Source organism: Macaca mulatta, chromosome 3, assembly GCF_049350105.2.
Source record: "Macaca mulatta isolate MMU2019108-1 chromosome 3, T2T-MMU8v2.0, whole genome shotgun sequence".
Lineage (NCBI taxonomy): Eukaryota > Metazoa > Chordata > Mammalia > Primates > Cercopithecidae > Macaca > Macaca mulatta.
The window spans coordinates 126,144,869-126,169,918 of NC_133408.1; the positions used below are offsets into that span (position 1 = coordinate 126,144,869).

General features: G+C 35.5%; 2 protein-coding genes across 12 annotated transcripts in view; one reads left to right on the forward strand and one right to left on the reverse strand.

The window, feature by feature from the left end:
* Positions 1-25,050, reverse strand: part of VPS50 (VPS50 subunit of EARP/GARPII complex) — a 220,315-nt gene that overhangs the window by 139,129 nt on the left and 56,136 nt on the right. The window lies entirely within an intron of this gene.
* The window catches only part of HEPACAM2 (HEPACAM family member 2), a 42,187-nt gene that overhangs the window by 14,868 nt on the left and 2,269 nt on the right, over positions 1-25,050 (forward strand). For 2 of the 11 annotated variants that reach the window (XM_077998063.1, XM_015134264.2), the window contains 6 exons: positions 2,864-3,160; positions 14,167-14,292; positions 14,498-14,535; positions 15,873-15,946; positions 18,036-18,145; positions 21,124-21,806. In XM_077998063.1, the coding sequence (XP_077854189.1) occupies positions 2,864-3,160; positions 14,167-14,292; positions 14,498-14,535; positions 15,873-15,946; positions 18,036-18,145; positions 21,124-21,167 (689 nt within the window). In that variant the 3' untranslated portion in view covers positions 21,168-21,806. Of the gene's footprint in view, positions 1-2,863; positions 3,161-14,166; positions 14,293-14,379; positions 14,405-14,497; positions 14,536-15,872; positions 15,947-18,035; positions 18,146-19,760; positions 20,454-20,474; positions 20,502-21,123; positions 21,807-24,882; positions 25,027-25,050 lie in introns of those variants that run through there. The other 9 variants (XM_077998067.1, XR_013415922.1, XM_077998062.1 and 6 more) reach the window with 9 other exon arrangements.

The following is a 25,050-nucleotide window of genomic DNA, read 5'->3' on the forward strand; positions in this document are numbered from 1 at the left end:
GTTGCTTGGTGATCTTTCCTTTCCTAATGTTCTATCAATGCTGACAACATGAAGGATTCCTTCTGAACCACAAGGCCTGAGATAATAGCCATACACAGCATGTGATCAACATCTCAGATGTCCTCACTATGCCTAAAATCATACCATGTGCAAAGTAATCTCAATATTGATTTTGGTTGAGTGAGCAAAAACAAATTTTTGTTCCCATTACCCTACTTACTGTTTAGTGGAATTCAGAATAAAAGAGTTCCATTTTACAGCGCACTGTTCTAAAGTTTTTATCACAGTGGTTTCACCTGAGACTGTGTCACAGCCTGAAATGAGGGAACAGGCTTCTTATACAGTAACAGGAAAGGGGCAGAAATCTCTCCTTATTTTAATCCTGTACCTTCAGTTCCTGATTACTTTAAATTGAAAGTACTAACTTCTGTTTGCTTTCTGAAAGCAGGCTTACCTCATGCAGGTATATTAATACAAACCTGTAGGGTTCCTTCACATTTCTCCATATGCCTTTTACTCTAGAAAGAAAACATAGATTAGTCTATGCTTTCTAGCTAAAGATAATCTATTGTTTTGTATATTCGTTTTCTGTTATAGCTTAGAAAATTTGTCTCCTCAGTGGCAGACTGTTCAGAAAATGCTGATAGAGAACTACTCTGGGAATTTGCGAACTTGGGATTGGTTTGCCAATATCCAAAATGGTTTTACTAGGTTGGTGCAAAAGTAATTGCAGTTTTGGCCATACTTTTAATGGCATGGCAAGAATCCTGGTGTTTCAAAGGGGTTAGAAAGAATCTTGGCAATCAGTCCTCTAACCTATCTTTTCATATTAAAAGGTGAGGAAAATGAGACCCAAAAAATTCAAATGACTTCTGAAGAATGCCTAGCTAATGATTGAAAAAAATCAGTTACCCTAATGTTTAGTTACTACATTCTATTATTCTGCATGTGGAGAGATAAATAGCTCATACTTTAAGAAAAATCAGGGCCTTTAAGATGAGGTCATCACTGAGCAAACCATCCATAGCCATATCCAGTTTGTAAATTCCCTGAGAATATGAATGTCTTATACTTCCATCTCCCATATTCTAAATATATTATCTCATACTTAGCAGCTCTCAAATAAATATTTGATTCATTACTTGATTGGATGATTACAGAATTAATATTAATATATAATTAGTAATTGATTGTAGAACTAGTACTATAGTTAGACAACAATAAACTATTATGATATAGAAAGTTATACCACTTTATTTCTTTCTAGAGAAGTAATATGAATGATTAAGTGCATATATTTTAGAGTCCCAGCTCTGCTATTTAATAGCTATATGACCATGGGCAAATAAATTGTTTAAATATTACTTTCCTCATCTTAAAATTAGAATAATGACATCTACCTCCTGGTGGTTGCTTTAAATATTAAATATTATTATCTGCATAAGCACTTAAAGTGTCTTCTCATGGCAGATATCCAATAAATGTTGGTAATGAGCAGCTGAAAGGTGTACATAAGCATACCTAAAACTCAAAGATTTTTAGACTATAAGCCAGGATTTAGAATGAATGAGAAAACCTATCTAGGTGAAGATTATTTTTTAAATTTTCCTTATTCTCTGAAGAAAGCAATGGGAAATGTGTCTTCACCTACTGGCAACCTAACACCATAGAAATGGTAAAATGCTACAGGAGTACTGCAATGTGGATAAAAACACCAGGGGATTAAGTAGTTTATTGATAATCAATGCATATTAGTTAACGATAAGGAAGATGTAATTTTTTTTTTTCAAATGGAATCCTAAGCTTAGCCGGGTCGTGGGTGGGAGGATTTAAAAAATTCTTTAGCTGTTAAAATGTTGTAAAAATACCAAACACCCCTATGTCTATTTGCACAGTGTTCCATGTGAAACAATGTCTTCTATAAATATTTATATGGCCTACCCTAGCCCTGAGAAGAAAAATAGATAGTACCGAAAATATGGTTGTTAAAGAGAAAATAGTGGCCATAATCTGTTGTAAAAATATTTTCAAGTACAATGACTATTTCAGAAATATTAATGTGTAGAAGCTAAAAAGTTAATCTAATAGACATAGAGAGTAGAATAGTAGTTACTAGAGATCGGGAAGGGTGGAGTGGTAGGGGGTAGCCAAAAGTTGGTTAATAGACACAAAAATAGTTAATGGACAGCTAGATACGAGGAATAAGTTCTTGTGTTCTATAGCACTATAGGGTGACTATAATTAATGGCAATTTATGGTGTATTTTCAAACAGCAACAACAGTAGACTTTGAATGTTCCTGACAAAAGGAAATAATAAATGTTTGAGGTGATGGAGGTACTAATTAGACTGATTTAATCATTACACACTGTATATGTGTATCAAAACATGTGATCAAAACATCACACTGTACCTCATAAATATGTACAATTATCATGTCTCAATTAAAAATAATAATAAAACAGAATAAATCAGCATATAAAAATAAGCTAGTCATAGAACAGAAAGATTGAGTTTGTCTACAAGACTGCAGATTTATCAATACATTACTCAAAACCTTAGCATCACAATTATGATGACAGTATTTGTAAAATTAAATGTGAAATTTCAGGCTTTTACTATTTCAGATTAGTTCAAATCACTATTTCAAATCAAATCTCAAATAATTTTCACTTTCATGGATATCAAAATAAAATATATTTAGGTCCTCATCATTTATTGGGAGTCTAAGCAAGGACCTGCTCATCCAATTCTAAGATGAAGACTTTCAAAAACAGTAAAATGCTACTAAGCTCTCCCAAACTCAAGACCTATGTTGTGATTACTTATGCTACTTATCTATTTCTTTTTTTATATTGATGCAGATGGACCTTATGGACTTCAAGTGAATTCTGATAAAGGGCTAAAAGTAGGGGAAGTGTTTACTGTTGACCTTGGAGAGGCCATCCTATTTGACTGTTCTGCTGATTCTTATCCCCCCAACACCTACTCCTGGATTAGGAGGACTGACAATACAACATATATCATTAAGCATGGGCCTCGCTTAGAAGTTGCATCTGAGAAAGTAGCGCAGAAGACAACTGACTATGTGTGCTGTGCTTACAACAACATAACCGGCAGGCAAGATGAAACTCATTTCACAGTTATCATCACTTCTGTAGGTATGTGTGACATACAAGGAAGGGTTCCTAATAAAACACGAATGCATGCTGGCCTTGCCTTCCCCTATCTTATACCTATGTGGAAAAGAAAATCATTGTGGGATTATTCATATACTCTAAAAATCTCTCTTTCCAAAGTTAACAAAGCTGTGGTTTCTAGGACTCAAAGAAAGAAAACTCAAAATGAAATAGGGGAGAAATTCAATTCAATTGTGAAGGGCTATGAAGAAAAAGTGAATTCCATAAATTACTTCTAAATGTGCACTCTTGCTTTCCTAGTTTTATGAACAAAAATATAAGAGAAACAGCCTGCTCATTTAGAGAGTTTGTATCTACCATTGCATTAGGTCAGATGAATAAATCTCCATGAGTTGGGAATCTGATTTTCCCACTTCTATTTGATTCCCCTTCTCACTGTCTTTCATGGGCTCCCCTTCCTCTTTCACCATTTAAACACCTGAAAGCTATGGAAGTTCACAAGGGGAGTCTCAACACCTTGGAAATTACAAAATTCTGTAAGTCTGTGAAATTTGGCTTTCTCTAGAAATCCTCTGATTATCGGAAATATCATCAACCTGCAAATGTTAAGAATTACTGCCCAAAATATTGATGCCCACCAAATTCTCATCCTTCTACACCTTCTTTTCTCTCTCTCTACATAATGGTTTTATTCTCCTGTATGATTTTCTGTATGATTTCATTCATTTCCAAGGCTTCATGTAACACTGGTACATCCCAAATCTATATCTTTAAAGCTTTAAAACCGTACACCCAGCTTCCTCTGGATGTCTCTGCTTGGAAGTGCCAGAAGCACCATACAGGTCCAACATATCAAAACTGAACCATCTTCTTTTCCCCTAAATTGCTATTCTGCCTGTATTGCCTATTTAAGTGAATGGCCCTACTAACTACCAACCTAAGACAGAAAGCTAAATGTCATCTCAGACTCATTCCTCTTGCCTATTGCCTGGTCCCACATTCAGTCACCAAGTTGTGTCCATTTCCTTCCTTCCTATTTCTCAGATACATTTTCTTCTCTCCTTCTTCCTTCTTTTGTCTTTCTTTACTTATTTCTTTGTATTCTCTTCTCCTTCTCCCTCTCTCCTGCCTTTTCCCTCCCTACTCCTCCTCTTCCTTTTCCTTTTTCTTCTTCCTCTTCTATGACTACTTCTACTACTACTAAGTCCCTCTCAGACTCTCCTTTGCACACACGTCAAATGCCACTTGGGCAAAATCTGGGTGCAGGTTTGGACAGGACATGGTGGTTAAGGTACCTATGACTGGTGGAAGAACAAGTTTATAAAAGCTACTACTCATTAATATCTTTTCTATTGATGCCTTCTCTTTCTTCACCTTTATAGCACTAGTACCTAGAAAAAGACCCATAACACAGAGAAACTCAATATATTTTGTTAAATAAGTGATGCAACAATATAATTTTTTGTAATCCATAGGCTCAATTTTTCAGTATGTTGCCCTTGGGCCCTCTGCATCAAGATCACCTAGGGAGGTTGCTAAAAATGTAGCTTCATTAAGACACCTCAGACCTATTGGATCAGGATCTTTCAGGTAGCACCTGAGAATCTGAATATTCAGGACTCACAAGTGTGACAACCACTTGTTTAGTACATTTTATCTCCGGAGAGTTTTGAATTTATTAAAAAGTGCCTGAAGAGCCATGAAGAATTATAAGACTATTGCAAACCTACAGGTCGATGAAGAAATGTATAGTGGATAGGTTCCTCCTAGGGACTCCTTAAGGTACCAGGAGGAAAAATCACCTAGGTATATTGGAATGTATATACTGTCATGGTGGGGTTTTTTGAATCTGAATACAATGCACTGTTTGTTATGATAGCCGCTAACCTTATTTGGCTTTTGAGCACTTAACACATTGCTATGCAACTGAGAAACTGAATTTTTAATTTTATTTCATTTTTATTAATTTTAATTTGCATGTAAATAACTACATGTTTAGTGTTTACCATGTCAGACAATGCAGCTCTAGAATTTTTACCGGAGTTGCTTCATTTGGGCAGTAGATAATTATATATATTTCTTGTAGAGCCAAAAAGCATATGTGTTTTAGGGTGTTATAAGCACCATGCACCCATGCATTCATTTGTTAGCACCCATTATGGGCCAAATATCAGAGTAGGCACCAAGAATACCATATGAGAAAGGTAATTCCTTCTAACAAGAATTCCTGCTCACAATCTAATATGAGTGGCAAACACATAAACAGCTGAGGTACATCCTTTGCTTTCTGTTTTACTAAATTTTTTATAGGCTTAACCAGCTTTTCACCCCAGTAGCAAACCAAGACATAATTGTACAGCAAGCCATAATTAAGCATGTAAAATAGTAGCAATCCAGGTGTCATCTTCAGCTTGTTTCTCATGCTCACTGCAAGTGAAAACATGGCTGTAATGTATAAAAGTGTACTACAGTAAGGCTTTCCCACGGCCTAAACTTTCTACATTAATATTTAGCCAAGGTATTCTCATAATATCAGAAGCCCCCAATATTTGATTAAGATCTTATTACCAAGGTCTAAAGACAGCTACAGTCTTAAAGTCAGATAATTACCTTTTGCAAAATCTAAAAAACCTGTTTGACCTGTACAAAGACCAAGCATTTGTTATTACAGTAAATAAGAAGAGCAGGTGCTTATTTTTCAGAGGGATTCAGAGCTGTCAATATTAGTGACCTCTTTGTGGCTTTTAGAGTTATTTTCTAACCCCCAAATGTCCACAGAGCTTTAACTCAAACAGCAACAAAATGGCAAAGAAAATGAATAGTATTGATGTGTTTTGTTAAATATTTGTTTTTTCTAAATTTCAAAGTCAGTGAACCTCTGCAGTATACATTAAGCATACACCAACCTACAGTTATAAATGACCATCACTTGCAACTATCAGTTGAGCCTACTGACCATCTACTCTAATGAATAAACTCTTGAGATCTGTGAAGAATTTGAAATCATTTAAAAGGTCAAAGTACCTGCTTTTGAGATGTTTCCAGAACCGAACTGGTGTTTGGTATAGCCAGTGAAGTTGTAAGAAATAGATTAACCTCTTACTTCTTAATAAGGCAAAACATTTGGCTGACCAAAAAGTTTTAGCGATAGAATGTGGAAGCCAAAGGAAAAAGGAGTCAGAGATGACTCCAAGGTCACAGATGTGGAAAGAAAATAACAAAGTCAGGAAATAATCAAGTTTTATTAGGGATTTTCAGTGGGGAGAGGAAGGCTGGAGAGAACAATTAGTTCTGTGTTTTTCTGCCTTTCTAAGACTGCAGCAAACGGTGACTTTTACCTCTTTGGACTATGATTCACATCTAATTTGAGATATTAATTGACCTTTTCATATCTTCATGGAAATATCCTAAAGAAAACAGAGACAATAGGCAAGTTCACACTGCTAGTGATAAAATAATATCCTAATTCAAAGCCCTTGTTTTTTATTTTTGTTTTTGTTTTTGTTTTTGAGATGGAGTTTCACTCTGGTTGCTCAGGTCAAAGTGCAGTGGCATGATCTCGGCTCACTGCAGCCTCTGCCTCCTGGGTTCAAGCGATCCTCTTGCCTCAGTCCCCCAAGTAGCTGGGATTAAAGGCACGTGCCACCATGCCTGGCTAATTTTTGTATTTTTAGAAAAGATGGGGTTTCACCATGTTGGCCAGGCTGGTCGCAAACTCCTGACCTCAGGTGATCCACCCATCTTGGCCTCCCAAAGTGCAGGGATTACAGGCATGAGCCACTGTACCTGGCCCAAAGCCCTTGTTTTTAACCACTATAAAAACTGTCTCCTTTGATATAACTGAGAATATTGATGAAACCATATGGTCTTTCTAAAAGATAGGTATAGGGTCACACATAAAGTATAGTGTGTACTTTCTCATCACCTATCTAATTTAATGCTATGTATGTAGAGATATTCTGGTTTGTCTACAATGTGTATAATTTCATATTAATGCAAAGTTAGGAAATACATGTAACTGAAAGTAATGTCTATGATATGTTTCAAGAAAAGAATAATTATTAAAATGATAAATTAGCTTTGTGTTTTGAAAAACAATATTTTATTACCTTAATTAAGGACTTCCTTGAATGCAGATGTCCCTACTTTAAAGTTTTAACTGAGCTTAAATTGCTATTGTGACATGCAATGTATAGACAGACAGACAGACAGACAGATAGATAGATAGATAGATAGATAGATAGATAGATAATAGATGATAGATAGAGAATGTTTATGGAAATGCAACCATCTGATCAGAATTCAAATGTTCACATTTAATGAAGGCATTCAGTTATATAAATAGAATTCCCTAAGGCCATGTGGGTGTAGTTTGAGATTTAGCCATAATGGAAATGTTTTCAATTTGTACGTGATCCTGAGAAAGCTACCATTTTTTACATTTATTTATATTCCCCATCTTTTCTTAAAGAAGAGAACAGGAAAAAGACTCAAGGCAGGAAAATGAATTTACTGATTTTTTCTATCTGGAAATTTCTCAAGTCAAGGCCTCTAGGAAGTGTATTTTACTTTGGGCCTTTGGAAATGACAATTAAGATGGAACTACAAATCTGACATTCAGACCCTGAGACCTAAGGTGATGTCTCCATGAGCATCCAGCATTGAACAACTTTATCTGTCAGGTGGGCTTATGATGGAGTGTGGAAATGGCACACTCCTCAACGTGGCACCTTCATCTCCGGAGGGACATGAGTCAGCTACCATAATCAGTGAACAGATTGGATGAGAGAGATCTCAAGACTTCATTTTGATCTAGAAATAGATACACAGACTGGTAGCATATGGCTGTCCTGCATTGAGTGCAGTCTCAAACAGCAGGGTTGCGATACCATGGATACCACACCTCTTGCCCATATTTGCACTTAACATGTTATTCCATTTTATTTGTTTGCCTAAGGAGGAGGCAAATAGCATTTGCACTATGGTTTTGGCACATGAGTCCATCATGTTTAAATAATGGGGAGAATGGCATGCTGTGTGCTAAAGAATAGTATAAACTCTCTGAAAGGAGAAAGAAGGAAGCTCCTGCAAGTGTCTAGAACTGCAGAAGCGATCCCTATACATTCTCTATGTCAATAGGGTCAGAATTTCCTGCTGTCTTATTTTCAGGTTCAGGTTCTGGAAGTTCATCTTTGCAAAAACACTTGCCTATGGCTGAGACCACAACAACTGTGCCCTTTGATTTGATCCTTGACATATTTGGCGCTTTTTGTGTGCATGAAAGGGAACAAATTTCAAATGCTGGACCTAGTAAATCTTGTGTGTTCCCGGATAGAGGAGCAGTGTTGAGAGCAGAGAGCCAGGATGCTCTAGAGAAGAGGCCTAACAGGAAAGATAATTTCTTCCAACAAAAGGATTGTCCCTATTCCTCATTCTCCATGGGGAAGACTCTTGGCCTTTGCCCCAGCCGTGGTTTTGGGCTGACAGGCACTGGTCATTACAGGAAAGCTCTCTGATGTAAGGCAAACACAGGCCAAGGCAAGAGGCAAGAGGGCAATAAGGAAGGAGCCTAAAGAAATAAGGAAGTAATGGAGGAAGGAAAGAGTGGGATCCTCTGTAGGACAGAATGTGTGCAAATTAAGTCATTTTACTAAATACATATTAAAAGGGACAAAAAGTTAAAAACGAAGGAGAAGGGAACATATGTATCTTATCTAGTCTAAGACATGCGATCATTGTATATTAAGCCTTCTGCCCGACTGCAGAATCATAGAAGTGTCTGGCAGAGAGCGGATGCCAGCCAGAGTGAAGCTTCACTATTAAAATGAGAACTGCTTGGAAATAGCAATTATTAGGATATGTTCTAAGAGGGAAAAACAGCCGAGACTACTCAAGTGTTTTTGTGCAGTTTTGCTCATGGTAAAGCACATTGCAAAAACTTGAATAGAATAAATTAGCATTGAATTCTTTTTTGAGGAGTCTTCAGGGCTTATAGAATTTTGATGATGGCAGTCTGGCTATTAAGAAGTGAAAGATTTCAAGCACATGAAGTCTGATGTCAGAAAAAGTTAGAGGAAAAACTGATATATAAGAGCCTACCTACTAACTGGAAAAACCAATCTTTGACCACAGATTAACAGAAAAAGTTGAACTTGAAGTCAGAAAAAAACCTGTCTACTCTCAATTCTAGGACTTACTGACTATGGCAAATATTTTAGCTTCTCTGAGACTCTTTCTTTATCTGTAACTGTAAATGGTGTTATGAATTTTCTTTTGTAAATGGAAAACAAATGTACATTTGATTTTATATATATATAATATTTAATATATATTTAATTGTGCATTATCTGAAAATTCCCTTAGCTAGTTTTGACTTTATTGTCAGATCTAAAATGATGAAATAGAGAATTCACTTGCTAAAAGTGGTGCCCAAATCATATGATATATGTTAAATCTTGCCACTCTATCATTTGGTATTTTTTATCAATTCTTTCTTTTTTATTATTTCTTATCAATTTTTCTGGTTTTTTTTTTTGTTTTTTTTTTTGTTTTTTTTTTGCTTTTTTCTCACAGTCACTGTCTCAGAGAGCATTCTATTTGCCTTTATCTTATTGACAACCACAGTGAAGTATGGGTCCTTCTAAATGTGTATCTTAGAAATGAAATTGACTAAATTTTGTTGGGCTTCCAAAAGTGCACCTCTAGGATGGTAGAGAATATGGAATTCTATTATGTAAAGAACAACAAAATGATCTGGGGATGTTGAATCTGAAGAAGAGGATTCTCGGGGGAAATGTGAGAGTTTCATCAAACAATTAAGATGGTCTCATATACAGAGAGGATTTGATTTATTTGTTGTTGCTTCAATTAGTAGAACTGAGTAGATTTGGGCTTCATTTGGGGGAAGGATTTCTGTTTCTTCCATAATGATTAGGCAAGAGTGGTGGAAAGAGCATGGAATTATTGTTAGACCTTGCTAAATTCAAATTTGAGTACTGGAGTCTTAGATTTCCCAACTGTAATATGAAACTAATTATTGTATCATAGAAGCAGTAAGTGGTAAAACTATTAATTTTGATTAGAATTCTTAATCCTTAAAGTCTAAAAGACAAAAATGTATAACTAACAAGGAAATAGAGAAGAAAAGATAAATAAAATTCTGATTAATTTAAATTAGGACAAGAAAGGAGAGAGAAAAGAAATAAAAAGGTAGGAAATATAGAAAAAAATAATAAGATTGTACATCTACACTGAAATATATTACTAATCATACTAGGTCTTAGTGAGCTAAATATTCCAACTAAAAAACATGTCAAACTGGATACACACCTTATGTACGAAGATACTGAAAGGTTGAAATTAAGTAAATGAACAGATAAATCATACAAAAAAGAAAGCCAGCGTAGCTATATAGCAGGTCTTCTAATAATGTTATTTCATTTCAACATCATTTCCTTATAATATTGATGAGAAAAAATATCAATTCCCACTGGGGCCACTGTGTGTGTGCAGTTTGCACATTCTTCCCATACCTACACGGGTTTTCTCCAGGTATTCCAGCTTCCTCCCACATCCCAAAGATGTGCATATTCAATGAACTGTCATATCTACATGGTCACTGTCTGAGTTAGTGTGGGTATGTGTGTGAGTGTGCCCTGAAATGGGATGGTACCCTGTCTGGGGCTAGTTCCGGCCTTGTGCCCTGGGTTTCCGGGATAGGCTTCTAGCCACCTGCAAGTCTGAACTAGAATAAGCAGGTTGGAGAATGGATGAATGAATACGAATGATTGTCAAATAAAAATTTATAAAATCTAAGATAATTATATAAATGCATGACAATAAATGATGTGATATGAAAGTGCTCCACAAGACTACCAGATTTGTGATGTTAGTTTTTGCACTGCATGATGCTAGGAGGTGCTTTTCACAATTTTCACTTTGTAAACATTTATTCCTTGATTTAACGTATTACCACTACCACTGCCATCATTCACGGATTCACCAAAAATGGAGTAAATAATGATCTTACTTGTTTTTATTAATCTTTATTAAATGTATGTAGAGCTCACATTTATTTCAGTGTTTGATATTAGAAATGTTTGGCATCTTTATGTAGACCTCTGATATTTTTCTGACCAGAAATATGTTGTAGAGACTTAGCTCTTGTTTATATCAATTAGCCAACGGTAAAATTGGTTTCATTATATGTTGTTTTGCTCAGTCACAGTTTCCAAGAATCAGCTGATGTTAAGTGAGGACTTATTGTACAGGTATAAGATAAAGTATATAAAAATTAGATGAATTAGATAAATTCTTTAAGACAAGAAGCATTAGGAAGTATACCTAATAAATAGCAAAAATTGACCCAAAAAATCACAAAGTGAGAGATTTTAACATATTTATTTCAGTAACTAATGAAACAGACAAAAACTCAGTAGGAATAGAGAAAAGCTGCCTCACCTAGTTGAAATAATATAAATACTACCTGCAACAACTGCAGAATACACCCTCTTCATATGACTATTTGTATAGTCATTTAAAAAAATCAACAAACTTCAAAAGATTGCCCTCTAACAAGAATGAAATTAAACTAAAAATCGATAATAGAAACAACACTAGAAAATTCTCAAACTTAAGAAAATTAAGCAACAGACTTCTAAATAACCCATAAGTCAAATAGGAAATTGCAGTGAAAATTAAAAAATATTTTGGACTTAATGATAATGAAATTACTATGTTTTAAAACTCAGAAAAATGTTGCTCTGTAATTACATTGCCTACACTTCAGGAAATGAGGGGAAAATAATGGAAATTAAAGTTAAAAGTGTATTGTGTGTGCTTATATGGTGTGTTAAAATAACATATATATGTGTAATTTTTTGAAGACTTTGTTACTAGCACGCCACGGATATAGAGTCCTATTTACATAACTTTATGTAAACTTCTCTGGCTCCTCCAAGTCATAGAGTATCAGAGCAAGAAGAAAACTTAAATGCCAGTCACTCTTGCCTCCTCATTATACTAATGTGAAAATCAAAACCCTGAGAGTCAAGGGGCTCACCCAAAGTTACACAGCTCTTTAGAGAGAACAATCCCACAAGAGAATAATATCTGAGAAAAGACTAAGATCTCACAAAGAGACTACCCAAGTGCAAAGTGGTTCCAATCTAAAGGTCAACCTAACAGTGGGAGAATATAAATTATTCTACAACTTATTATGAGGCAAAAGTAATCTAATAAGCTTCATGATGTCCTAGTCTATATCTAGGATCAATAAATTGCTATTCTAGTTCATTTGAAGCTGCCTTTCATTTATTTCTTCTAGCTAAGGTTTGAAAGAGTTTAATTTAAAATCTGTTTAAAGGCAATAAGCAGGACACAGCTATTATAATCCCATAGAAGACCATTTTAAGAATGCAATTCTCTGAATGCATGTCAGAAATTTATAAACTCCCCATCAGAAATTGTGAAGATTTTTGATAATGAAAAACAACCTTGTCAAACTCTTTTAGGACTTAAGGGGAATATGGGAATGGTGTTGTATGGGGAAATTAGAAGAGATAACTGATTTCCATGATGTGTTTACTAGATTTTTGCACATATGATCTATACTACATTATTAAAAGATTCCTGTAAAATTAAGAAATGGAAGTATTCTAGGTGGAAAAGCCAAGAGAGTTAATGTAGGTTTATACTGAGAGAAAGAAAAGATTAAGGCTTCCCCCCTTATTTTGGCTGTTGGAGATCTCAGCAGAGATTTTATGGTGAAAGATGACACAGTGCAGGCTGGATATTTATTGCAGAGCTGTGTAGCCACCATGGTCTTCACCACACCCAGATTTTCCAGGCTGTTCTCCACTGCTGAACAGAAAGGGCATCACATGACTTTCACTCCCATATTAATCTAGACAGAGACAGGCAACTGCCATGATTTATTTCCACACCCATATCTGATTCACATGCTAATATGGAAGACATCTGTTACTTTCATTTGTTGGAGGTTAAAACTACTTCTTATTATATAGATTAACTATATATATAGATTATATATAGATAGATAGATAGATTAACTAAACATATTATAGCCTGAAGCTGGTGTTAACATAGCCACAGTTAATAAGTTGTGTTGAAATTATATTAAAGGGAGGCATCATTTAGTGTTAAGAGTCTGGGGTAACTTCTGGACTCTACCACTTATAACCCAATTGACTTTGGGCAAGACTCAGCTTCCTCCTCTATTGGAAGGGATAATAAAATAATCTCTCCTTTATAGGATTGTTGTAAAGATTCAGTGAGTTAATATGTATCATCCACCCTTAGAACAGAGCCTGACATATTGTAAGCACCCAGCAGATGCTATTAGCACCATATTTTATATAGTGATATTAATAAAGGGAATGACTTATGAAACAAAGTGAATTCTAGTCAAAAGGTGGGACTTTAAATATTTTTTTAAAAATCACACATACATCCTATTTTAAGAATTGATGTTTCTTTTTTTTCTTTTTAATTTTTTTCATCATTTATGGTAAGAGACATTTCTTTATTGGCAAAAAATTACTAAAGTGTGTTTGAAATGAACACCTCCCCTCTCGCACCTTTATTCACATGCCATCTCCCTAGAAAATTCACATACTTGAATTATGCTAAAAAAGCAAAATGGAAGGAAAATGAGAGAACAACTTAGCATTTAGGGTTGTAGAGATGATGAGACGAAACAGATCTAAGTTAAGGTGGCAAACATAACTGAGAAGTACGACATGAGATATTTGCTACATCTAATACAACACAATCAGCTTTAACTTGGGCAGTGCACCACATTTCCAATCACAGGTATCCCTGAGGAGTTTAGTGTGTGTTGTAAAATAAGTGTATTCCTTCCATTTGGTCTCTCTCTCTCTGTGTCTCTAATATACATGTTTATATGGTTTTTTAAAATAGCATCTCATTTAAAATAAGGCATTTAAAAAGTCAAGTTATAAACTGTAGCAATTTATTGCTAAAAATATATTTATCTTTTTATTTAGGACTGGAGAAGCTTGCACAAAAAGGAAAATCATTGTCACCTTTAGCAAGTATAACTGGAATATCACTATTTTTGATTATATCCATGTGTCTTCTCTTCCTATGGAAAAAATATCAACCCTACAAAGGTAGGTTAAAATTACAAAAAAAAAAAATTGAAGCTGTATATGTGTACTAAAAGGAACCTTACCATTTTTCTTCTCTCTTGATTTTAGTTATAAAACAGAAACTAGAAGGCAGGTAATGCATCTGTTTCTATGAAAATAGTTCTTTCCTTAGATGCTTTTTCCTCAATTATTATCCCTGACAAAAATACCTATTTTGTCTTTTCAGGCCAGAAACAGAATACAGGAAAGCTCAAACATTTTCAGGTAATGGCCAGGCTGAAAAGGGCTATTATCAGTTTTAATGTATGTTAATTAGTTGTGTTAATATTATTATATATTATTAATGTAATATAATTAATATGAGCTAAAATTAACATAACAGTCTCTTACCTTTGAGTTAGTGCCTTCACTTTACAAAGTGCTGTCTTCTGTTTTGGTTTTATATAAGTCACACAAGTCTGTATTATCAGCCTGGAAGGCACTCTTAACTCCATTTTACAGTCAAGAGAACTACTCATGAAGGGGATTAAGTCACTTGCCCACAGTCAGTAGGATCAATGAAGTTAGTTCTGCTACTTCATTGATTCTATTATCATTATTTTGAAAATGCCAAAGCGTTCTATCACTTTGTTCATTCCTAAGGTAGGTTTCATGCTGGCAGCTCCATCCCAAAGGGAAGAGGAAAAGAAGGTTTGGCCGGGGCCAGGGTTGCTTCTTTGTCCCCATTGTAACCCTCATTACCATCAATATTGACTGTACTGAGTTATTATAAATTAACAATGGAGTTTTTGCTCAGGCCACAGAGTCACAGGGAGCCAATTTGCAGTTTTATATGTGCCACTTTCCCCTCATATCACCTTAGGAAAATTATTTTTCTTGACCACAACTTCCTCTTCTAAATAATAGGGATAAAAACTTCCCCCTTAAAGTTGCCATGAGAATTAAATAAAATGAGGTGGAGTGCCTGATATGATGCCTGGATGTGTAATAAATGTGGGCCTTCTTCCTCTTTTCTAGCCCTTCCTGACTTATAAATGACAGAATGTCAGAGCTGGCAAGGGCCCCAGAGGCTGTCTCGTTCCTCCTAACCACCTCTACCCCCATCATTCTGTAGACGATAGTTTATGTGGATTGATATTGTACTGTATTTTGCCTTTTATGTATGGGAAGCTTCAGTTAGTTATTTGCTCTGTTTAGTTCTGATGGTCTCTGTTAGATCTAACAGGGTGCAGTAGATACTATGGGTGGATCAAGAGCTGCTGTGACCTTCAGGCTAAAGCCCTGATGACCATGAGTCTCTGGTAACTGAGAGTTACAAAGGCCAAGCTTGCCCACCTATGTGTATTTAAAGATACAACAGGCTATTCTCACATCTGGCCTTAAGAATAATTGTTCCAATTCAGTTTCGATTCTCAGCTTCAGAAAGAGTGATTTCCAACACTGCTTAATGGCAATACAACTATAGGGATTAGGAAATGTTAAATTCATTTTGTACCTATACCATTTAAAGCAGACAATAAAGATAAGTTTTACAAAGTTTTAAAAAAACAACAGCAAATTAAGGCATTTGGTTTGTAAGTAGTATTTGTTTTACATTTCAGGCCATGAAGATGCTCTGGATGACTTCGGAATATATGAATTTGTTGCTTTTCCAGATGCTTCTGGTGTTTCCAGGGTTGGTTTTCCTAGTGGCTGATTAACCAAGAAGTAGAATTCTGCTTCACCAGAGGTGTAAGCAGCATTCGTTTAAGCACTGGGCAGTGTGGTCAAATGGCTGCGTTACCCATTACTGCATTAAGCAGTGTTGACTTACTCCATAATGAATGGCATTGCCAGATTTGGGGAGCTAAAGCATCTTACTTCACCTTTATAAGTAAAGCTAACACAAATAAGGAAGTTATGCTAATTCATAAATAGTCTTTACCTGGTAATCTCAGTGAAGAGAGAACTAACTAGGTTGAAAGTCAGGAGAACTGAATAAATAGGCTGGGCACGGTGGCTCACATCTGTAATCCTAGGGCTTTGGGAGGCCGAGATGGAAGGATCACTTGAGCCCAGGAGTTTGACATCAGCCTGGGCAGAGACCCCATCCCAACAAATACTTTAAAATTAGCCAAGCATGGTTGCGCATGCCTCTGGTCCCAGCTTCTCGGGAGACCAAAGCAGGAGGATCACTGAGTCCAGGAGTTCAAGGCTACAGTGAGCTGTGATCACACTACCACACTCTAGCCTGGACAACAGAGTGAGACCCTGTCTCAAATAAATAAATACTGAATAAACAGAAGATCAGGAGACCCTGATTTAAGTCATTCTGCATCACTTGGGTGACTACAACCCATCACTTTACTGAACTATCTCTGTTCCTCAGTTTTCCCTTTATTGCCCCCTCATAAATTTTGACAACTTTGAAAGACAATTGATCACACTCTTAAAGGTACCTCATGCTTCAGAAGGAAGTTGCCATATAGGCCCAAAGTATATAAGTATACATCTTTATTATTGCCCTAAAGGTGCATGAGATGGCAAGGGAGCTTTCTTATAGTTGAAGTCATTTCAGTCCGGGGGAAAAAAAAAAAAAAAAGTTTTTTAAAGCAATCAGTTTTGCTTAAGACATGCAGAATGTTTCTCTGAGCGAATCAGATTATTAACACTTTTACAGATTTGTATAGAACAAAATTTTCCTCTGCTTCCTTATTCTGCTATGAGAGTCCATTTAAGGAAGGGCACCATAAAAACAGATTACTTGCTTCCAGTCATTCTCATTTCTGTTTGTTAAAAGGACTATTTGCCATTAGGGAATGGTGACTTCTCTTGTTCAGAGGATTCTGTCAATGTATAAGGTTCATCCAGTAAGCCTCCTGACCACAGACTTTATTTGAGAAATGTCATGTGAGTAATGGAGAGGGACTGATTGGATTTCATCCTCCCTAAGGGTGAGTCGGTAACAGTCACAGATGAAGGGAAGAACTGCCCTGCAAAGGCTTTGCAATACCCTATTCAATCTCAGGCAGGATTGGCTCACCTTCACTTCCACAACCGAAAGACAAAAACAAATATTTGATGGATCAGTTATTTCAAACAGCTTCTCACGATGGCAGAAAGCACCACTCTGAGGTGTGGCTTCGAATTGGAAAGCAGGAAACTGAACAGCTAAAATTTATAATTGAATTTTTGAATAAGGAGTTTCAGTTTTTTTATGTAAAATAATACACACTTTTTATTCCTAGGAATTCACTGGAAAGGAGTGAGATTTATATAAGAAATTTTAAGTCTTACCATGTGATTAATCACTACTCAATTTTGGAGTTTTACTGGGAGAACCTCAATTGGGCTGTATATTGTTCTTGCTTTTAAGCCACCCTTGTGCACATAATTGGCAAATAGTGTCAAAAGGGTAACTGCGGTATAGAAAAGATAATAATATGTGCTGATTCTAAGATGTCCTGACATCTTCTCTTTTGCTATTTCTTTTCTTTCTGTAATATTTCCTTTCCAGCACTGCCACCTTTCTTCTTAAATGAAGAAAAAAAGCCATAGCTTTGTCAAGCTATCCTTCTTCTGACCTTATATCTATGCTGCTGCATAAACTGCCATAGGGTAAGTGCAGTAAAGTGTAGCAAGGAGGATGTCAGCCTTCTAGGGAAGATAAATAGTTCTAATTCTCTAATCATCACTACTGCCAGTTGTTTTCAACTATGCAGCATAGTGGAAAAACTATTTACTAGTATTGAGATATTTTATTTTTAATGTGCCACATTTTCTAGATCCCAAGCAGATCTGTTCCAGTCTCTGATGGTATATCAGGACAAGATTTGCACAGTACAATATATGAAGTTATTCAGCACATCCCTGCCCAGCAGCAAGACCAGCCAGAGTAAGTATGAATCTGCATTTGATGGTGCTATGGAGAGGCTAAGCATTTAGCTTTTGCTTTCCCCAGAATTGATTAAAAGGCACAGAAGAAAAATACCAAAACAAGAAATTACAGCATCTGTACATTTAAGCATACTTCCCCACCCGAACATAATTTTGAGAAACAAAACAGGCAAGCACACAAGTATCTTCTAGGGCCATGCACTTGGGCCAGTGGACTAGATACAAAACTCTAGAATCAACTTTTTCTTGTGTACATTTCTTTCTCACAATATTTCCCCAAGGAATCCACATCTGGGTATGAAAGGAATATTCATGCCAATTCTGTAGCCATCTTAATGATTACTTAATGATTTTCCAGTGGCTATGGTAGTTTTAGAGCCATGATGATTTGTCACTAAAAATAGGACCAGTAAAATAAAAGCCTACAGAGGATCCACAGCACAGTCAGCACCAATGCCCATCCTCTTATTCAAAGTAGCCTATTCCCAAGTGAGTGGAACCCATTGAGGACTGGCCTCTCACCCATAGAGGACAAAACCGGTGCTGAGGACAAAGCTGGGAACCTATTTATCCAGTTAAGCTCAAGGCTGTCACTAAGAAATTTCTCTTTCCTCCCTGCCATGGAGAAATAAAGCCTACAACCTTTTGAAATAATAAGATGAACTCTTTTTTGTGGGCTGTAGCTGCCTGCAGGCATAACTGCCACAGATCATCTTCCATCATTTCTTTGTCATTTATTGACTTTGAAAAGAACATCAATAACCACATACAGAAACTTCCCCTCTGGCAAAAGAAACAGTTCCAGCAAAGTAATTCATGCACACTTCTGGGTAAATACCAAAAATAGCAGCTAGGAGTGAACAAATCCATGGGAAATTATCTTATGGGGAGGAAACCTAGTCCTGGGGGGACTGTGCATCATTTAAGGTCTAAATAAGTGACAACATACTTCAGAGAACCTCATCAGAGAAAATTTACCTAGAGTCACATAAATAAGGAACAGACTCTGATGGAGCTAGAAACTTCTAGTTTGAAAAAAATGTTGTAAAGCGTTGCATTATTAATCTAGTAGAACACAAGAGTAGGATATTATTACATGATATTTTAAGAATAAAAACTCTCTAAAATGATACCTAATTCTCTTTACTGTCTATAATAGAAAACTAGGGGAAGTTTGTTTGCTGTTAAATATAAGGCATTGAAAGAATTTTGAGATTATGTCTCCTTTCTAAGATTTAATCTAATTAAAATTTGTATCCTATTTAAATTCATTTGTTTTTCTATATATCCTTTCTTCTAACTATCAATTTTTCACATCAGAATGTAAACAAACCAAATGACAACTTGGGGTTTATCTTTTAAGGTTCTCAAGAACGAAATAAATTTGAAGTCAAAATTGTGAACATGGCAGCTACAATTTCAGAACACAAAATAGTGATTGGGTTGTTTTCCATGTCAAAAAAACTGATTCTCAAAAAAAAAAAAAAAACACCCTTTGAAATTAGATGACTTTTAGACACTAGCAAAATCTTTTGACTTTCTTAAGAACATAAAAGTTTATTTCATAAATAAGATTTGAGAATTGAAAACAAAGCAGAAATGTTCTTTTTCAGGCATTCAAAACTGCTATTCAAAAGGTATTCAAAACTGCTATTAGGACATGCTCCTCCAAAAGGCAGTCACCCTCAAGACCCCAGTTCATGCTACCAGCCCAATCTGAGTGACATCTCCACCTCCCACAGACTCTCTCGTCTCACCTTCTTCTTGTCTTCTCAATCTTTTTTTGTGTGTTTGTTAATCTGCATACGTCTTTGTCTTCCCGTGGCTCTCTCTTCCTTTACCTTCATCCTTTGAACCCCTCCTTTTCTGAATCTACCCTTCTCTTTTCTTCTCTTTCTCCATAACTGTCTCCCTTATCCGTAATATCCTTCTTAAAAATTTCCTACTCTGTCTTCTAACTTTATCTAAATGGGGAGCCAATATTTTTTAAAGTGTTATTTTATTTGAATTCAGATTTGTGTTACTTACTCCAATTTTTGAAATAAATAAACGAAATGCTTCCTTTTTCCTTATCAGAAACTAGTTTGTACTTATTTTACTTATAATCAATTCACAAACATTTCCAGGACGTTTACTATGTGCTAGAGCAAGACACTAAATAAGACCATTTTTTAAAGATTTTATAGTTTAGTGGGCTGCTGTTTACTTATTTTAACTAAAGATGAGTGATTCTTAGTAAAATAAATAATTCTCAGTAGCATAAATGCCACCTATAGATGCAGAGAGCATTTTTCTTTCCTGATTACCTATGGTTTATTCTCCTCTAGGTCCAATTAAATTCAAAGATCAACTTTGTGAGTAATGCATTATTATAGGTGGTTGGTGAAACTCTCCCATCTCTTATTCCCAATGTGAATGTGCCAGCTCTGGGGAAAGAATCTTAACTTCACTGCTTTCTTTTATTTGGCAGTCACTTCTGAGCAGGAAAGACAGCCAAATAATTTTATTCTTTGGCTCTTAGACTGTTCTAACAATGTTATTTTCTTTACTTCATGTGTCTATTAACTAATTGGACTGCTGTTTAACAAATTGATAAACTGGTTTGTGTTCATATTCTAGTACTCAGCCCAATTATTTATTTATTGAACTTACGGCTGGATGTATTTCAATATTGTCTATTGACCTCATTAAATGCTCTTGGTAGGGTTTATGTTGAACCCAAGACTGATGTTAGTATATTGAAAACAGGACATTCAAGTTAAGTAAACCTTTAGTTTCAAAAGTAAATTACCTACAAAATTTAATAATTGCCTTCTCTTATATTTATTTGTTGATAAATGTAATTTTCTTGAGCTAGCTCCAAATGTTGATCTAACTTGTAGCCCTGGAAAGGAATAAAAGAATTTAAGGTTCTTTTACCTGCAGACCTGAAAAATCTATAGAACTGTTTACATATTTTGTATATCTCTTCACTAGGTGAACTCTCATGGGCTAAACAGCACATTAGAGTGAAATTCTGAAGAAATATTTTAAGGAAAAACAGTGGAAAAGTATATTAATCTGGAATCAGTGAAGAAACCGAGACCAACACATCTTACTCATTACTCCTTTACATGCAGAATAGAGGCATTTATGCAAATTGAACTGCAGGTTTTTCAGCATATACACAATGTCTTGTGCAACAGAAAAACATGTTGGGGAAATATTCCTCAGTGGGCAGTCTTTCTCATGCCGATGAGGAGAATGAAAATGACAGGGGTTTCCTCTTTCGTTTTGTACGAAATATCTCTGCAAAGCTCAATTAGTTCCACTCTATACTTCCACTGTCATCAACACTGAGACTATCCTGTCTCACCTACAAATGTGGAAACTTTACATTGTTAGATTTTTCAGCAGACTTTGTTTTATTAAATTTTTATTAGTGTTAGGAATCCTAAATTTATGTTTCAATTTTATTTCCAAATTTCTATCTTGTTATTTGTACAACAAAGTAATAAGGATGGTTGTTACAAAAACAAAACTATGCTTTCTCTTTTTTTTCAATCACCAGTAGTATTTTTGAGAAGATTTGTACACAGTTAAGGAAACGACTATTAAAGTCTTATTTTTATTTTTTTCAAGGAAAGATGGATTCAAATAAATTATTGTTTTTGCTTTTATGTGGTCTTAATTCTTTGTCTTATAGAGTAAAAATATTATACAAAAATCAAATTGTAGATATTGGTTTTTTTAATCCTTACTTCCCAATGTGCAATCAAGTCTAGATTATAGGGAATTATAAAAATAAACATCTTGCTCTCTAATGGCCTATCATTTTAAATAGAAGAAAAGAAGTCCTAAAAATAGAATTTGTTTTTTAAAAGTTTTAAGCAAGCCACTGTGGGTACATTGCCCCTCCTGCATTTTCATAGAAGCACAGGCTGAAAAGAAAATTAAGACTTTAGTCCCATGACTCCTTTCTGGTCCTCTCTCTCTACTACCCTTATATATTGTTCTGTTGGAAAAGTCCATCAGTTCTACCACAACTATTGTCTACATTTAGTAAAAAAACAACAACAACAAAAAAAACCACTATATCTGATTAGAAAAGAAATTCATGCCCCTTGTAAAACTATATGTATACTTGGAAATGCAGAAGACTCACCATAAAACAATTAAAATCACTTGTATTCTTACTCCTCTGTTAGCATTTCCCCCAGATTAGTTATGTACATATTCATTCATGCTCCTTCCAATTCCAGAAAAGATTCATGGTAGCTCAATAAATGCATAAAATCACAACATAAAATATGCCCAAAAAGTAAAGTTGATAAGGAAAACAGGATGAAGGAACAACGAGAGGCAAAGCAAAAGCAGTAAGAGATTAAGAACCAGTGTGATGAGGTCCCCTTCATCTGTGAGTATTGTTTCCCACGACCAAGATTATGTGCCATATACAGGTATATATCTAAAGAGGGATTTCTAAGCTGAATGCAATTTGTAAGTAGCAGAGCCAAAAAAAGGTTGCAATCCTATTGCAGGGCCAGAAGAAAGTAAGTCAGCCATCCACCGCAGCTCCATCCATCTCTCCCTTTCTTTCTCAGTCTTGTGCCCCCGCTCCTTCCTTGGGGGTGTTCTCTTTGCTGATGCATCTCTTATTTGGAGGCCAGACACTAACTACAATGAACTGCAGCTATGTCTCTGTCTTCCCCTTCCTAAACCCAATTCTGAAACACTTTAATCCACAGACAATCTTCAACAGCCCTTTCTGAAAAGATAATAGTACATTCACACGATTCACAAATCAAAACTCTATTTAGAAAAAAACAAAACAAAACCATGCACTGAGATAACTGTGTTTGTTAGTTTTGGGGTTTGGTTTGGCTATTTTGTGTATACCTCCAGAGTTTCTCGCCACAAACCAAGGAAAATACAAACATATATTCTTATTTTTTCAAACTCACTTTTCAATTACTTGTAATTCCTCTCATTTCTCTATCTCTCTCTCACACACAAAAATACACGGACTCCCTTAGCGCATGGTTCCACTCAAAGTGGCAAGGAATTGCTGAAAGCAGAAATGTGAAAGGATCTAGAATCCAATTAACTTTTGCTGTCATTGGTGTGTAACACCGGATGACTCACTGCTTTTTTAGTAAATGAGGATGAAAGTTTCATAAATTAATCAAGGTTTCCAAGGGAAGTGATGAACCAAAACCCAGATGTTCACCTAATTAACAAATTAATCTTTAAAAGCCAGCCTAAAGTTCTTTCCTCATTACTAAACAGAATCGTAGCTAGTGTTAGTTTTTAACTTTATATTACCACTTCTAACTTGGAATAGAATCAAATTCCTGATGCTTATTATTTTTAAAGAGTATATTCTACTGATAGACTTTTATACAAAAAATTAAAATACCTACTACTAAAATATAGTTTTCCTTGGTTTTCTGACGTGTCCTTCCATCTTAATAAAACAATTTCAGTTAAACTGCAATATAGTCTCAGACATCAAGGTTCATATGATCCTTCAGTTCCACTAGAGCATATACATGAAAAAGTGTTCTTAAAATAATAAAAATTGAGTGATAACACATTACTTAGCATATAGGTGGCTATTTCCCTATATTTTACTTAAAATTTATTTTTTAAAAGTTATTTTCTTCTTCTTCCTTGCTATATATAACCATGTATATTCCTATATCATTCTTACATAGTCCGCTAAAGTTCGTGTTCAAATATACATTAATATAGATGTTTTAGTTTCACAAAGAAATAGGAAAGCAAAACTATCTTCCTCATCGACACAGAAATCAGACACAGCATTTGGATTTAACAGTGTTACTTTCCTTCTTTCTCATCTCCTAGATACACTGTTTATTGTGATTACCATATTAAGCTTGAAGTTTATTCAACTTTCACATCCATGACTTATTTTGATCTTCACAAGAACCCTGTGAGCTAGAACCAGTATACCCACTTTACAGATGGAGAAACCAAAACTCTGGGAGTTGAACGACTTTCCTAAAGTCACCAAACCAATGAATGGCAGAGCTGATTTCCGAACTACATCTCTGGCTCCAAGTCCAAGGTCTATTCCAATGCACCAATGATTTCTCTGGGCATGGCACCCTGGAATGGAGCAAACACAAATGTGTCTTGTCAGCCTTACCTTGGGAACTTCATTAGTTTCAAGTATTATTGAGGTCCCAGCAGAGTTTATTTACTTGTTTGTTGATTCTTGGCCAAGAATTTTCTCATTTGTATATGCTCCTAGGGAAGATGACAACTCAATTGCTTGCCATCAATAGGGCATAAACTGGGAGAATGTTTTCACACCTGTGAAAATCCCCAGCAGAATCCCACCTTAGGTTTATGACAGAAGCTCTCTGAGCCTCTGAGTCTTTGGAGATCAATCAGTGAGTCTCATCGCATTCATCCCAGCACACACACTTTAGAACACAGACAATGCACAGTTTTTTAAATTGTACTGAGCTGAATTGCCTGCCTTCTTTGTATTTAATAAAGACATCATCTATAGAAGGCAAATACATTACTGTATTTTCAATAACCAAGTTTCTTTGAATTTGTCTCCCAGAAGCACTTAAATTTAACTTTGGGAGCTATTTTTCCTTGCAGTTCACTGAGACTCTACCAAAATGTTTTGTCCTTCAGAAACCAGAGAGTCACAGAGTAGGATTATATAAAATTTGATTCTCATTATGTGTAAAATAATTCATATTTTCTGATTCACAGTTCACAGATAACTAGACATTTTACAGAGGAGGAAACTGACTCAGACTTTCAGGCCCTTGGTTTCCCCATCAAAACATGAAGAGGCTGAAATAGGCAACCTCCAAATCTGCTTTGATTTTCCCAAAAGTGACATTCTCCAAGCAGGTCAGGTCCTCTGCAATTCTCTCA